The sequence below is a fragment of the Stegastes partitus genome, unplaced genomic scaffold, assembly GCF_000690725.1.
Source record: "Stegastes partitus isolate 25-593 unplaced genomic scaffold, Stegastes_partitus-1.0.2 Scaffold39, whole genome shotgun sequence".
Classification (NCBI taxonomy): domain Eukaryota; kingdom Metazoa; phylum Chordata; class Actinopteri; family Pomacentridae; genus Stegastes; species Stegastes partitus.
Genome location: NW_007577770.1, coordinates 456324 through 472355, shown reverse-complemented (window position 1 = coordinate 472355; position 16032 = coordinate 456324). Strand labels below are relative to the sequence as shown.

At 38.6% G+C, this 16032-nt stretch overlaps 2 protein-coding genes across 2 annotated transcripts; both read right to left on the bottom strand.

Moving 5' to 3' along the window:
- Positions 1-870: 870 nt before the first annotated feature.
- On the bottom strand, positions 871-8604 carry chic1 (cysteine-rich hydrophobic domain 1). The gene is made up of 6 exons (XM_008303828.1): positions 8451-8604; positions 5512-5566; positions 4365-4520; positions 3918-3974; positions 3372-3431; positions 871-2354 (listed from the first exon to the last, which is right to left on the bottom strand). Exons 1-6 carry the CDS (start codon positions 8594-8596, stop codon positions 2304-2306), a joined length of 525 nt encoding a protein of 174 aa, XP_008302050.1. The 5' UTR covers positions 8597-8604; the 3' UTR covers positions 871-2303.
- Positions 8605-11235: 2631 nt separating this feature from the next.
- On the bottom strand, positions 11236-14419 carry cdx4 (caudal type homeobox 4). The gene is made up of 3 exons (XM_008303818.1): positions 13984-14419; positions 12438-12583; positions 11236-11469 (listed from the first exon to the last, which is right to left on the bottom strand). The coding sequence occupies exons 1-3, from the start codon at positions 14417-14419 to the stop codon at positions 11236-11238; spliced, it is 816 nt and encodes a 271-aa protein (XP_008302040.1).
- Between the last annotated feature and the right edge of the window lie 1613 nt (positions 14420-16032).

Below are 16032 nucleotides of genomic sequence, written 5' to 3'. Positions count from 1 at the left end.
TACAATATAGCAGTAGAAGTTTAAAGCTCCTTAAATTGCAAATATTAGGGAAAGTTGAAAAACTGTACTCAAGCACAGTAGTTGAGTAAATGTAGCTGATTCTTTTTCAGCACTTTTAAAAGCATCTATCTAAAAAGTAGTGACAAGTAGAGGAAGGCTTTAGTGTAAATGTCTTTTACACGATGTACAAGAATGATGAGTAATATATTTGTATGTTACAAGTACTATTTGTTGCAACTTAAATTACAATCAAATTCTTACTGTGGGATTAAAAAAATAAAATAAAATTGGAATTTAAAGAGAAGTTGAGAACATTTTATCCTGAATTAGCTCAAATAAATTGCTTGGTCAAATGTGGTGGCTAAGCCTTTTTGCACCTAACATTTTGCACCACAAGGAATAATTGTACTCTAAATTACCGAAGAGGTGGCAGCTTGACTTGAAACGACTGCAGCAGGACAAACTTCTTCAGTCTAAACAGGGACAGACTGTGAATGTGAAAACAAAAAAACAAAGGACCATAAAAACCAACCACCCTGAAGTGACGCCCTCCATTTCAGTAGTTGGGGGTTGTAGTGAGATACAGTAGAAACACTGTGTAGTATTTTCTCCTCTCTGACTGCTGGTCTGTAACATTAGGAAGTAGCATGTTATGGTTCCTCAGTTTTACAAATGTGTTGTTGAGTAATTGCTGGCTGTCTTGTTAAAGTTAACGATTCAGCACCTTGTTAAACATGACAAACAGACACATTTCTAGTAGCAGAGCAGCACGCGGTGGTCAGACAGCCTCAGCAGAGCTCATGATCGGATTTTCCAGTGACATTAAACATCACAAATGGTTTCAAATGAAAAAGGAAGCAGCGGCAGAAAGAAAATCAAAATCAACAATTTATTTTCTCTCTCCATAGGGACTAGGTCATCATGACAAACATTTACAAGAATTGTAACAGGGACAATACTGGAAGGAGGATTTAAAGTCTCCTTTGTACAGGAGAACTGATTTCAACCTGTACTTCTCTGTGGTTCTTCAACTATTCCAGAGGCACTCTAATACGACGCAATGCAGCAATCTCTTGACTAAGATTCTGGAAAATAACGGTAACACTTGAGACTGAAACAAAGGAACCATCTGCTCGATACATCGTGTACTGTGGACGCATGTGCTTCCTAACACATCAGGAGGACCAAAACACAGCACGGGGAAAAGTACAAAACTACAAAATTAATGCAAAGTTGGGCTAAATTGAAAAAAAAAGAAAAAGAAAGAAAAAAAAGAGTGGAAGTGCAGAGTTCAAATGATAATTCTTCCAACTATCTCCGGCTTTAGCGGACGACGAGTCACTGAACGTCGTCTTCATTGGCAAAAACCACATGGTAACATGCACTGCTGTTGTCACCGGGTGAATATTCAGGATGTTCTGTGGTCTGAAATCCTGACTTTCTTCTGGGTTCAAGTGCAATAATCAGTCCTAACTCTGGCATCAGGTACATTGTCACTATATGGCTTACAAGGTAAACAGGTCCATATAAACTAGAAAGGTACGTAGACATCTTTCATTGATCAAAACTATGGTACAGCAATATATTGGCAAAAAAACTAAAGAACTAAGTAACTTTATGTAAACAATGGTATACCACTGTACAGCTTATTCTAACATGGTATATACAGGTCAAGTTCTTTTACTAGCTAGTTCCCATGTACAGAGGGTTAAGGTAAAGACGAAACACAGGGTGATGACGTACACTGTACGTTAGGCAATTCAACCATCCCATCTACCTGCAAAGAACTGGATTCAAAGAAAGGAAACCCAACAAACAGCATCTGAATGGACAGATTTGTTGAATTACCCAAAGCCTTCCTCCTCCTGTTAGATGTAGTTTTGTTTTTTTTGTTTCTGTTGTTTTTTTTCTTTTTTAATCATACATAAGGCAAGGACAGTTACGGAAGGTGGAGGCATCACATTCTTTGCAAGGGATTACTGATATAATAGATGGGATACAGGTTGACGGTTCTTTGGGGTAAATGCACTTTTCGAGAGTTTCACTTGTTTTTCACATGTAACAAAAAAAACAAAACACATCAGAGTGCAACAAAGGGGACATGTCTAGTTCTGTCGGGAAAATGTGCAAAATCTGCTCTAAAGCAAAGTGACAGTGTTGCAAATTCTAATGTACAAGGTACTGGGAGATGTACGGAGTCGTCACGACAGACGCCGGTGCAGACCCTTATTCCAACATACTGTATATACAAGGCACTAAGGATAAGATTCAAGGGCCACTCATCCAGTCTGTTAACAGGCTCCTCAGTCCGGTCGGAATATAGGATATTTGGGTAAGAATTCTATAAGAATCACCTGCAGACACAAAAAGATAAAACGTATTATTTTTCAGGACAACTGCACAACATTCAAACATAACTGTGTTTACTATAACTGAAACTACACGAGTTTATCACCTGAGAGAAGATCAGCTCTTTATTTCCCAGTCATTTGATTAGAATTTGCTTAAACTTTCAAAAAAATATTAATTTATTATTGGAAAATGCATTGTTCATTTACATATTGCTTCTTTATTAGGTACACCTCGCTACACCACGTCATCTAAATTAACTAAATAACAGACTCTTTATAATGCTGTACATGTACATGTACATGTACATGTACTGCATTACTAAGTACATCCAACACTTCCACAACACACAACAAAAACTGAACATTAGGCTTTATGAAGGTAGGATTTATTACAGAACGTATGTATTTGACTACATTAGTTTTGGGTGTATCTAATAAAGAGGCAACTCACTGTTTGTACCAAAACACCAAATCAGATTCTTTGTATGTGAAAACCTACTTCGCAATAAAACCGATTCCGACTTTGATTTTGAGTGTTTAACACATTTTTGGTTTTTCTACAGACAAATTTCACATTTTTAATGTCCAGCTGACCTGTTATGCAGAAGAACTGATGCTTGCTATTAACTTAGTTTCCCCTAAATTTGGCACCATTCTTTTCTAAACAACCCTCTATAATATTACAGTAAATAAAAAATATTAGCTAACCTCTAAACAACCGTGTAAAAATAATATACAATTATTTTAGAATTCATTTTTAAGCAAAAAGGCCAAACGATTACTGGCTCTAGCATCTCAAATGTGAGAATATGCCTTTATTTGTCATTTATAAGAATAAACTCAATATCTTTGTGTTTTGGACTCTTGGTCAAACAAAAGACATGCACAGAAACTACAATGGACATTTATTTAGAATCTAGTAGGCAAAAGATTCATCAGCTAGTCAAAAAAAGAAGAGTCGCTAACGGAAATAACGTAACGCAAAAATATATCATTGTTTCGTTGCGACAGCCTACTTACATATTCCATCATATTACTGCTTTCACATTTTCTTTTGCTGAGTTTCCAGTGCAGCCCCAGCTGATGAGAGAAGAAAAGACACAGACACAATGAATGAACCTTTCTCTCACCTCACTCTCGAACAGACACAAAGACACACACACAAACACACACAGATGCACACAAAAGAAAATCTGTCTGAAATCTCCTCTTCAGTGTCAGGGGAATCTGGGAGCAGGACTGTCTGGTCTCACTGGGGTCAAACTGTGGCCAGACACCCTGAAGAGCTTCCTTTATACCTTTGCACAGCTACTAGCTGTAATTTGTTGCTGCGAGACAAAACAAAATTAACATGGCCTTTTACTGCTGACCTCACAGTCCTCTCAGACCTCGTGCAGCAGCTCTGACTCAAACAGCTTTGAGGGGCTTATGTGGCAGGTTAGAGTTTACAAAACAGATTAATGGTCGTTATCCATCACGATTGATTCTCAACTTGCGCCGCACACTAACACAGACAAATAACCACTTTCACACAGGTGCTGATGTGCAGTCTGGCATCTTTCTTACCTTGTGGTATAGTCGGTTATTTTCCCACTCTAACAACTTCTGAATGGATCGTCTTGTCTTTTGGAGCAGAAAACAAATGCATGTACATTAATGCAAGCAGCAAAATAGGCATAACTCAATTACACGCTTTTACAGGTAACAGTAAACTGCCCCAGTGTTTGGATTTATGGACTGAACTCTCAATTTACCAGCTAGTAATTTCCACTTTGTTGTCAGTAATTCCGAGTAGTAACACCACCTTCAAATGACACACCCTTGAGCTGGGAAGGAGAGGAGCTGTGCAAATGCATCATTTCTGCACAGAGCCACCAATTGAACACGAGCTGTTATTACCCTATACACTTAGACCAATGCAGCTGAATTGCTATAACAGCCCCTGAGTAATCAGCGCTGATGTAAGGGAGAGTTAAACTGTCCATCTCGTGTCACGGGAGGTTTAAGACTTACTCTCTTGTTGAGGCAGATAACAGGCCATAGACTGCAGCCTACTGTACAGCAACAACACAGGCAGCCGCAAAGAAGCCACTTCACATTCACAGGCAAGTTCTTCTTCAAACAAGCATTCACCCTGCTGATGCTGGTTTTGAATTCTTCTGGTGCTACCTAAAACAGAGAGAAAGGATGTATAACAAAATGAACAGTTTTTGGCGGGGCTGTGGAGAGGAGGAAATATTCAGACAAGACAAGAGAATATCTTAGAGCAAGAGGGAGTGAGACAAATCAAGGGTTTCTTGGTGGTGTTGAAGTGAAAGATTCCTATTAGCTCAAAAGAAAGCTGTGCACAAAGATCAAAGTGCTTTGGAAAACCAACAGGTAGATATTTGCAGATGTTGTCCAGAGATCAGATCTCTAAATACTCTGACTTGCTAACCAACCTCTAGACTGTTCAAGGCAAAGAGGGACTCAAAGGAGAGATAAGCCCAGTGCCTGTGGCAGCGCCGGCCAAACAACTTGAATGGATGCTCATTCCTCGCTGAGTCTGTACGCCATAAAACGGGGGTCGTAATCTTTTATGACAGGATGCAAAGGTCTCTTTGCAAACAGCCAAAGACCTCAGAATAAAGCCCAGCAGGGCCTGATCTGCACCCTTCAATCATCATAATTGTGACCTCATCCATCACATGTCACCCTGGGTCACAATACTGAAGGTACTTTTTATTGCCCCACACTTCCCTCAGCCTGCTCTTACCCCTGCAGCCTTTTTGTGTTTCTGCGTCCGACCCAGGAAGCTTTCCTTTCTTGTCTACGGCAGAGTCTCCATTTCATTATTTTATCACCTGGAGCTGGACCCTCCAAAACACTGGGGTCCCCGCCAACTGAGCCCCATAGATGGCTTACTCATTTACAGAGCTGGACAGCAGCACATTCAGGCTCCTTTCTATGCAGTGTGGCACGTTGCTTATAATGCATCTCCATCAGATCAAGACCACTCTGGGAAGTTTGAATGGGGCGGTTTGGGGAAGTTGGGGCTGTTAAAGGCCCAAAAGAACAAAGGAATCCCTGCGCCTTTAATTGCTCAATTCTTCCCACTTGGATTTGAACAGAAAGCAGCCTGTAAGACTGACGTGCAAAAAAAGCAAAAAAGCAACTGTACCTTTCCCGTGAGAACAGAGGGAAACTCTGTATCAAATCTGTTGCTCAGTCCAAATCTGGAAAAAAAACAAAACATGGAGCATTGGAGCATGGAAATAATAGCATGTCTAAATTCTTAACACTGTTAAGACAGGAAAACGTACAGCTATTTGATGCTTACACACAAACTATTTATAGGGCACAGCTGTTTTTAAGTTAGTTTAACTGAAATCATGAGAAGTGGACAATAAATCAGAATTTCTAAGAGGACTGCACAATAAAGACATTTCTGTTTCTATATAACTCTGCATTAGCCACTGCAGACTTGATGCAACATTCATATAGGTACTGTGTGAAATCCATGGAATTAAATAATTGACAATCTTCCCTGCATGTATTTTTTTATCTTTTATCCAATTCATACATAGTGTGCAGATTGAAGTAATATTGCAACAATAAATACATATTTCTACACTATTTGCACAAAAATAGCATGAAATAAAACTAAAGCAAGTCTCTACTTTGTCCCATTGTTGTGACTAGATCTCAAATTTAATTGCCTAAAGCAGCAAAAACATAAATTTCATCTGCTGTGAGCATACTTTTGATGGACATTGTAGTTCTATATGTTAAGAGAACAAAGACCAAAACAACAATATCACATCCATGGGCATGGAGTAATTTCTCCCAGTAATTAAATAAATGAAAATATATCCTTGTATTTGTATTCTGATTTATCTAAATCACAGACGATATGCAGCATGTCATCACAGCCTATACATGATGTTGACTGCCAATGCAAATTTTACTCTTTTTTTTTTTTCATTTAACTTTCCAGCAAAGAATTTAACAAACCACCATACAGACAAATTTGACTCCGTACCATTGTCCAAGTACTCTGCTGCATGCGATGCAGACAGTGCTGAGAGTATTGTAAATATGCAGTCTAAAACACACTGCTGCTAACTTACTCCAAGCATCTTTTTCTGTATTATGCTCTGTAAAACAAAGTTTATTTCTATCTAGTGCTACCAGCATATCTGTGATAGGCCAATATCAGTCACTAATCTGAGCCAATCGATAAATGGACCAGGCTCTAAAAGTAACCACAAAACATCCAAATATAAAAAGCTGGGAAAGTTATTAATAAATCCATTAATAGTTGGCAAATAATATATTAGTTGACAAATAATTGTTACAACACAACATACAACACCTACTGCAGAAGTGCCACAAATGCTAAAAGTTTACAGTCAAATAGATCTACTGGTATTTGTCTGAAATAACTAAATTATTGTTAGCAAAAAGCTCATCAAATACAAAAGTAGCTTTTTCAAAAACTGGTCTTTAAGGTAACTGTACTGCTACAAAAAACAGAATAATCGCTGCAGCTCTAATGCTAAGTTGAGGACAGCTGCCATCTACTAGTCAGATTAAGATGAAAGGAGGATCTGACAATGATGACAATGATAAAAGCAATTATAAATGAAGTTGGTAGTCTGATGTGATCTGTGCCTCATGCTGTCCATCTTAAAAATGTGCAACAACCACCAACTTTAAATCAAATGTAGCTATGGACCGCCTGAACACAATGATAAAACTTACAATAATTAAGTATTATTGTGACTATTTTCTGGTTTCTTTACTTCTCTATGCCAGTAAACTGAATATCTGTGAGATATAACGAACAACATGCATGTCAGTACTGATATATCTGTGACAATATCAGCATACATGTCGTCAAAGATATATCACTGACAGACAGATGTAGGGTAGACCAGAATTGGAATACATGTTGTCCGCTGAGCACCAAAACATAACGTAGACAAAGATGCATGGGTTACAGTTTGTCCACTCTATTCTTTAGAATACCATCAGCACCGGATGCAGCACATGTAGCAGAGTACATATCACAGAAGATGGTGCCGAGTCAGAGGTGTCTTCACTATAAGCTGGTAACTAGTTTTTTTAAATGCAATATAGCTGATATATTAACACTGACTTTCTTTCTACTGACTAAAAATAGCCATCAGCCCCAAAGCTCCAGTATTGGTCAGGCTCTAATTCTGAATGATGCTGAAAACAAAACTTTTGTATTATTTTCAATAAACACCTATTTTAGGGTTTTTTTTTTTTTTTTTTTTTAATTTAGCACTTATCACATTTTATAAGAGAACTTTGTACTACCAACAGTATATTATTGTGCAATCCTGTCATATACCTATTATGTCTGTGATGCAACACATCTGCATGAAAATTTAAATAGACCATTTAAATTATATTTCAGGCCACTATATAATACACTTTATAACTGAAGCACTCTGTCTTTACTGAATGCTTTGTTAGACCACAGGTAGAAAGAAATTGAATGTTGAGTTGGAGTAAATAGAGGAATATGATACAGGATTTGGGCTAATTTCTGGTTTTAAAAGACTATTTTGTGAACATGAGAGGAGCAGGACACCAACTAGATCTAATCATTACAAGGAAACGTATGTATATATACCGAGATATCTGTGTCAGCTAATGTCCTGACGATCACGTGTAAACAATGATAAAACTTACGATAATCAAGTGTTAGATTGAGATTAAGCTGATGACGTTTATAAGAAAATGTAAGAGAGCCTGTTCTAAACACATGGTGGATGCTGATGCATCAGTCTGCTCGGTGATCAGACTTCCAGCTACTGACGGTATATCACATGTAAACTTGGCCACGTCAATGTCGGTGGCTACTTTATCACATCTACAGTTGCCATGAAGGTATAAAACAGTTAACATTAGTTTACGTCGTGGTAAAGTGTGGCTTGTGTGCAAACCAACTACCCCCCGGACTAAACATATGGCTAACTGTTAGTTGTTGTGATTTGAGTTAGCTCGCAGGCTAGCTTCAGCTACACAGGCTAAGCACAACAAAGCGACGCCCGAACAGACAGCAGCGACAGACGCGGCTCCGCTTACACGGTGATGTGTCCGGCCCCTCGCATCACCACGGGCTCCGGACAGTATCTGGGCAGGTGTTCCTCACTCACTACGTGCTCATCCTCTTCGTCTTCTAACTCATAAATGGTATCAAAGTCCGCCATGTTGGGTAGTAAGACGCTCATAACGTCTTCCCGCGGGGCCGCGCACGGACGCATGAGCGAGTGCGTGCACGCAGAGCCGGAGCGTCTGCTCTCAGCTGGAGGGGAGCAGCTCTCTGGAACATCACCGAGACACCGGAAGAATCTGCGGAAATCTATGGACCCGTTCAGCTCAGACATGGATCACTGGATCACAGGTCAAAGTCAGTGAGAGTCTAGCCACAATCAGCATGTCACGGTTGAACATTTGTCTCTGAAAGTGTAAAATCACAGTGCGCCTGATGGAGATGTAGAACTTTAATCAACATGTCAACAAGAAATATTGAAATGTTAACCCTCACACACTCTAAAAAGACCTATTCCCACTACTTAGGTAAATACATGGTTGCAAGAATAAAAAATGTTCACTTTACTGGTTTAGATAAACCTTTTAAATTGCCAACATTAATTTGAAGGCTTGTGTTGACATAACAATGTTGGTAATTGCATCAATGTAATATTGTACATAAGTTCAACTCAAATGTATCTATTAAATCATTTATTTTATGTTATTTTATTTTACATTCCTGTATAGTGCAAAAACTGAAAGGTAAATACAAAAAGGCAATAATAAATACTTTACATAAGGTAATTGTATCCAACTCATATATTTAAGTTAAACTCAGATTTTTGCATTTCATTTGAAAAGTGAAGTTGAAATAACTATAAAATTGGTTTGATGATTTATATTTTCTTCATCTTTCATGTCTGCTACCTACTAAACACTGGAACAGCTTTGTTTTTAATTTTACCAACTTAAAAACCTGTGTTCATAATTACATAACACTTACAAACTCCTTTTAAATAATGTAGAAATACTGCTTGGAACAACATAATTTTTCTGAGTAACTAACTTTAAAAACTTATTTTTTTTTAAAGGTTATGCTATAAAGTAAGGTGTAACTAAAACTGAGCAATTCTCATAACTTCAAGTAGTTTGTTGGTTGAATATAGTGTCATTAGAAGTTGTCTAAAGGGAAAACGATAGATGCAAACTGCTATTTTTTTCTTGTTAAGCCCAAACATGTAAGCATATATTTCAGCCCATATTTATGTGGTGATGCTTGTACAACAAATGACCTCTGGCTGGTGATTCTTTACAGATTTCAATTTCAGATTCTCATGATTACTTTTCAGTCTGTACATGTTCTGGTTCTGCTGTGAATCTCAAAACTTTTAACCTCTTATTCTGCACCTACAGACCTTCAGATCAAAGAGTCAGTTGCTGTTGAATTTTCCAGGCCCTAAAACAAAGTGGGCCCATGTTTTGGGTGTTTACACTAAACACTGGGACAAGCTCCACCATTACACTGTAAAAACACTATTTGAGCTGTAGCTGAAGTAAAGTACTGTTTTGGACAAATCTCACTTAATGCTCTGCTTTAGTGAAGGTACTTTACTTTTGGGATTTCTATCAATTTGAAATTACATTTTGTTCCCTAAACTGATATTTGAATTTCTGCAAAACTGCAAAAAAAAAAAAGGTTTACTACTCGTCTAGCATTGTGCTTTTTCTGCTGTAACTCAACCACCATTTTTCTACCAGTAGTAAAGAGTAAAGACAAAGAAGGACTTGTGCATCTTGTGACAAAATCAAAAGTAAAAAAGTAAAGTATACTACTATTGTTATACTTGTTGGTATCTAAGTCCCGAATAGTGGAGCAAGTTCAGAGATACAGTAAATGACAAGAAACAGAGCCTTGCATGCACACTAAAACTTGCCACTCCTGCTGAAAGGGAACTCAGTTATTTTGTGGTTACTTTGGAAAAAAGCCATTTTTGTCAGACCTTTTGTAAATCAAAGTTAAAAGTAGGTAAATTGAAGTGACACATGTTTATGTCAGCTTAGGAAGGCAGGTCCAGACCTTTATATACTGTCAAGGTAAAAGCATAAGCGTAAAGGACATTTTTTGAGAATTTTAAAGGAGTATTTATTTCAAATCTATCGTGCATAAAAACAACATTTATCTTTGAAGGATCATTTCTGAAAACTGAATTTGTGACTTGCAGCAGATCACAGCCTGACTGGCTGTTCAGTGTCTTGTAAGAAATATAAAATATGCTGCAACACCTTATCCAAACATGCCCCCACCCTGCAAAAATAAAATGCAATGCAAATGCAAAAAAAAAAAAGCATTTTATTTACATTTTAAAAGTTGCCATCAAACGACCTTCCTGTTGGTTTTAATTAACACCTGCTCTTTGCACAAAGTTGTGCTAAAAAACCTGATTTGTCCAGTGACTCTGAGCTACTTAAGATCCAGTGTGAAGCCTCACTGGATGTCCCTGAAATCTCATTTTATTCACAAACACATACACTTCATCACATACAAAAAATAAAAACAAAAACAAACACAGGATATTTATATCTTATTAACTCACAAACAATTTAAAGCTTTTTAAGTTTGAAACACGTCGATTTTTTTTTCTCTTTCGTAAACCCCACGTTATTAGAACTATTCTATTAAAAAAAAGCAATATTTGAAGAGCCTCCAGCATTTCGTCGCTATAAATCAAACGTTGATCCGCAGCTTTGTGCTTCAGGACGTGAGTTCAGATCCTCTGGCTGCCTGTCAGGTGTCGGAGTGCTCAGTTATTATGAGAGATGGTCCACAGCTGAACTCCTACTGAGTCACAGTCACCTGCTGTATGTTCCTGATGGACGGCAGCGTGTTCATCCCCTGAGGAGGGTACAGAGAGCCGTGGATGTCTGTGGGGCTGAGCGAGCCCGGCACCGGCAGAGGACTCACCGAGCCCGGGTCGCTGTGCACCGAGCCGCCGCTGCCGTCGGACTGACCCATCTTCTTCTTGATCATCTTCCGCTCCTTTGCTCGGCGGTTCTGGAACCAGATTTTCACCTGAAAAAAGGCGCAGAACAACGCAGTTAAACCAACATTTACCTCCTTTTTACATATCCATATTATATAACCCTTACGTTTGACGTTTTTTTTCTATATCTGTGTGCACTTTATTCAGCTTGTCTGCACTATTTTATTTTTATTCAACTGATTAAATGATCGTCTATTTAGTACCTTTGCTTGAAAAGCACTTGGAACGACTTCTATGTATGACAAGGTGCTTTATCAGTAAACTAGCTTGCCTGATAAGCAGACCCTAGTACAGGAAGACAAGAATAACTTCCATTATTTTCAATAAAACATAAGTCTATAAATAAAAAGGCCTGATAAGGAAACATGAAATACTTCATGTCTGACATGTGACAGCAGTGCCCTACCGTAGTTTCAGATTTTTCCATGGGCCTTAACAACACTTTAAAAATTCATTAAACAACTGGAAACAAATGAGTATAGGATGTAAAGTCTAATAAACACATGTAAGTACATGTTTTTGATTTATGTCCTAATTTATATATTTAAAAATGTAAGAAAACTAAACAACCATACCATTTGTGTTTCTAAAATATCAGCAAGTTGACTGCTAATAAATACTTTCAAAATCTGCACATGTAAATAGCACCATCCATTTATAAAAAGAAAAAACTACAAACAATACATATTTTAAACAGTACAATAAATCCCTGGATAAGATTATACATTTCAGTTGTACCAATGTAAATACAGCCACATTTTACAGTCATGACAATACTGACATTATTTTGTAGGTTAAATATGAAGACAAAACTATATTATACACACACATATAGTCCCATTAAGAGCTATTTATTATTTATATGGTATCAGATAATGCACAAATGTACATCTGTGTTTTAGGCTATATTCATGTATTCTAAATGGATGTAACGCTTTCTGATTGAAGACTGAAATGGCAGAAAATAAAAAAGCATTTATTCCTGGGGTAGACATACCTGTCTTTCAGACAGACCGAGGTTGACAGCCAGCTCAGACTTCCTCCTGATGGTGATGTATCTGTTGAAATGAAACTCCTTCTCCAGCTCCAGTCTCTGGTGATCTGTGTACACTACCCTGTATTTCTCCTTCGTTCTCGTTTTACCTGTGGAGGTGAGAAATAAACCAACGAGACATAAGGATTTCACTTGTACTTCTAAGGATCACATGTTTGCATCCAAGTGGTTGAACTGGAAGGTTTCCACAGAGCAGCTGCATGCCAGGACCGGCCTATCTGCAGCCAACATCTTTACAAACCGCATCTCAAATCCACATCTGGTGGCCTTTTCCACAGAAACGCAAATTGAGCTTTTTGATCTCGCTTTGATGACAGTTGTAGTACAATGAATTTCAAACAGCCACGAGCCAAATCCTCCACTGACCAGTTAAAAAGAAACAACAGTGGAGACAAGGACAGAACTGTATTCAATGCAGGCTACTGTGCGTAAAATACCTACAGACAGCGCGCGCATTGTTTTAAAATAGCTGGATGTTGCAAATGTATAGGCCTGTTATAAAAGTCCATGTCAAAGTTTTATGTTTGGACACTTGAAAACAAATGTGTGATACTAAGAAGTCATATAAAAATGAGAATGAGCTAAAGTCTTTTCATGAATACGCTGTAACGTTAAATGGTGAGATAAATTGTAAAATCATTTTAAGCCAAAATATTACGATATTCGATTTGAAATACACGCCACTAAAGTCTTACAGTACGCAGTGCTCCACGTTTGAGATATTAGCTGTGAAAAACGTCACTCATTCCGGCAATATAACTCTTGGAGAGGAAGGGAGGTTGGCGCATATCAAAGTGAAGAGGTGTTGAAAGCAAAGGCCGCTGCCTGGATATGACGGATAACACTCGAAACACAACAATGTCACAGGGAAGTCGACCTCACATCTCCAAGAATAATGACATTAACATCACAACTGGGCCTGGCGCCGATTCCTCACACCTTTTATTAAAAAAAAAAAGTCCAACCACAGCAGAGACTACAGTGGCCCTCAGTGTACATTAGTTATTAGAATGATGAGGTATGGAAACAATTTATGGACACATGTGACTGATTATTTCCGAGTCTGCTGTAATTTGTTAATATTATTATTTCATGGAAGTCAAATTAGTTACAGATAATTCATATATTCAGTCTTATAACATTTTGTGTTTATATTAGTCCAAATGTAAGTCACCCGTATAATGCAAGTGTCACAGGACCAGACTTTCCTTCTCTTCTTTCCTCTTATGTCGAATTTTTGTGCACTTTCTAAATTTTATTTTTTTCCAGAAATCATTGTAAAGAGTTTCGGTTAAGCAAATTCAATCGGAGCATTTTTGTTTTGTTTTGTTTTGTTTTTTAATGGGATGGGAATACCCATGTGTGCGTAAAATCCTAAATCCAACATGCGCGCAGAAATCTAGCTTTTTTGGGGGGGCAAGATCTTGTCTCGTCCTTCGACCTATCGAATTACATAATATTGGCACAGTTTTAAAGATGAGGATCTCACCTGTGGACGATGACTGAGCAGTTTTACTCATCCACTGGTATGAATTACGTCTTTCTCTCTCAGGAGAAAGTTGTGCGACAGTAACGTTGTCCGGTGGCGGCTGTAGCACCGCAGATCCCGGAGGATGCATATGACTGTACTCAGTCGAACAGTAAGGAACCTGTCCAGGAGAGGAGTTGTTCATGGGTGTGGGAATAGCGTTAGGGGGTCCCAGACTATATGCACCCCAATCCTCTCGTGGAGCGCCATAAGAGGGTCCCCAACTCCCCGAAGACTGTCCGTGCGTATCCATGTTTGGCACATGATGGTATCCAGTAAAGTCGGGGTACTGTGGTGTAGAAACAAAGTTCTGTGGAGGCAGATTGATGCTTGATCTTCTTACTGGCCCTTGGTGATACATGCCGCTTTCTTTATCCAGTAGGTATCCAACATACATGATTTGTAAAAAGAAGCTAAATGTGGTTCAAACAGCAAAGGGGTGATGTTGCCTATCTTAAGGCGACATTGCTGCCCTGAAACTGTTAAAAACAATCCTTCTGCTTTTTATAGTCCAAATGCGTTCCCAAAGTGAAATACGACGTAGTTCCAGTCTGTCTCCCCTCTCACATGATGTGGCTCTGTTGACAAGAGACTAAAGGTATACTAAGGCCTGCCTGACGTCAGCCAACTCCTCAACTCTTGGAGATTTGCATCCAAATGAGAGTGACCATCTCTGCCGGCCCAGCTGTCCCCTCGCGCCTGTCCTGTAGCGCGTCATCACCTGACAGTGGGCCTATCCTGAACATGAGTTCTCTCTCCCCCCCATGAATAAATTAACACCAAGGGCCTTTCAGCTGCACAAGCTGCACGAACCCGCAATAAACCGAGGCAACACGTTCACAAATGCACTAAGTAAAAAGGCCTGTGCGTAATGGCGCACAGAAATGTTTTATCCTATAGATCTTGTTCCACAAACTCACTTTTTTGGGGGCCATTAACAGGTCATATTATGACGGAAAAATTATAGAAAATGATGCTACTCGTTGTATATTCTCATTATGTAAAGTTTAATCTTTTCAAATCAAACCAATAATACCCTAACATGAATGTGGATTTTGAAACTGTTATTGTGGGAACTCAGCAGTCTCCAACCACGCTTCACGCGTAAATCCCGATTTATTTGTTAAGATATTCACTTGCAAACGAGGTGCAAAGTATGAGAGACTTTTTCTTGAATCAAGCCGGACCTTTCGTATTCCGTGTTCACACCTCAAGGTCGCACTTCACAGCTAATTCCGGTTACAAGGAAACTCCAACAACCCCCTCTGAGACAAACAGAGGCCTGCGACACATCGGTCGTCGCTGTCGTCTGAAATCACAGTGAATTTACTTCTTCGTGACTTTATTTGATGCTGATTTGAAGCTGCAGCTCAACCACATAAATGTTTAAGAAAATCAACTCCATGAAGTAACAACTTAATGCTGCTTTAGGGGGAACTCTCTGCTGTGCTCTTGTGCGCCAGAAAAGTCATAAATGCTGATGGAAGTCTTTGAAGCGTCTGTTTATTGACCACAAAATATTCATGAGACAGTCTAATCGAGCTGCTCCTGGACAACCAGCAGCCTCTGAATCAGTGTCTGATTTGCACACAGTGCTGTCAGTCAGCTGTCTGTGGTTTAAGAAATCCTCTAAGTATTTAGTTGCTTTCCTCACTTTTTGGCAGCAGGATCTTACTGTAGAGCTGCATCACAACAAAATTAGAGAAGACATCTCAGCTTTCACAGTCACTGATATCACAAATGAATAAATAAACAAATTTGGCTTCCTAAACCTTCACATTTTTATTCTGTGAGATATATACTGGTAACTCTAATAATAAAGATTCTATTATGTCAACCAGTTTAGGTTTTTCTGCATGGACAGTGCAGGGAGCAGGCGGTTCTTAGGTTTTTTGAGAGACAAAGTGTACTAAGAGGCACCTAAGTTTTTCCTGCCCACCATAAACTTTGTTTCATTAATTCATAAGTACTTCAAGGAATTAAAGAAATGATTTTTTTCATGCATTTCCC

Bases quoted from the DNA above. Each gene is read 5' to 3' on its own strand.
- chic1 (XM_008303828.1), bottom strand. From the start codon at position 8,596: ATGAGCGTCTTACTACCCAACATGGCGGACTTTGATACCATTTATGAG. The intron at 3,432-3,917 runs GTAAGAAAGATG...TTCTCTCATCAG, and splicing joins ATAACCGACTATACCACAAG to CTGGGGCTGCACTGGAAACT. The intron at 2,355-3,371 runs GTAAGTAGGCTG...TTGTGTCTGCAG, and splicing joins GCAGTAATATGATGGAATAT to GTGATTCTTATAGAATTCTT.
- cdx4 (XM_008303818.1), bottom strand. From the start codon at position 14,419: ATGTATGTTGGATACCTACTGGATAAAGAAAGCGGCATGTATCACCAA. The intron at 12,584-13,983 runs GTGAGATCCTCA...TCACCTCCACAG, and splicing joins TGCTCAGTCATCGTCCACAG to GTAAAACGAGAACGAAGGAG. The intron at 11,470-12,437 runs GTATGTCTACCC...GCCTTTTTTCAG, and splicing joins TCGGTCTGTCTGAAAGACAG to GTGAAAATCTGGTTCCAGAA.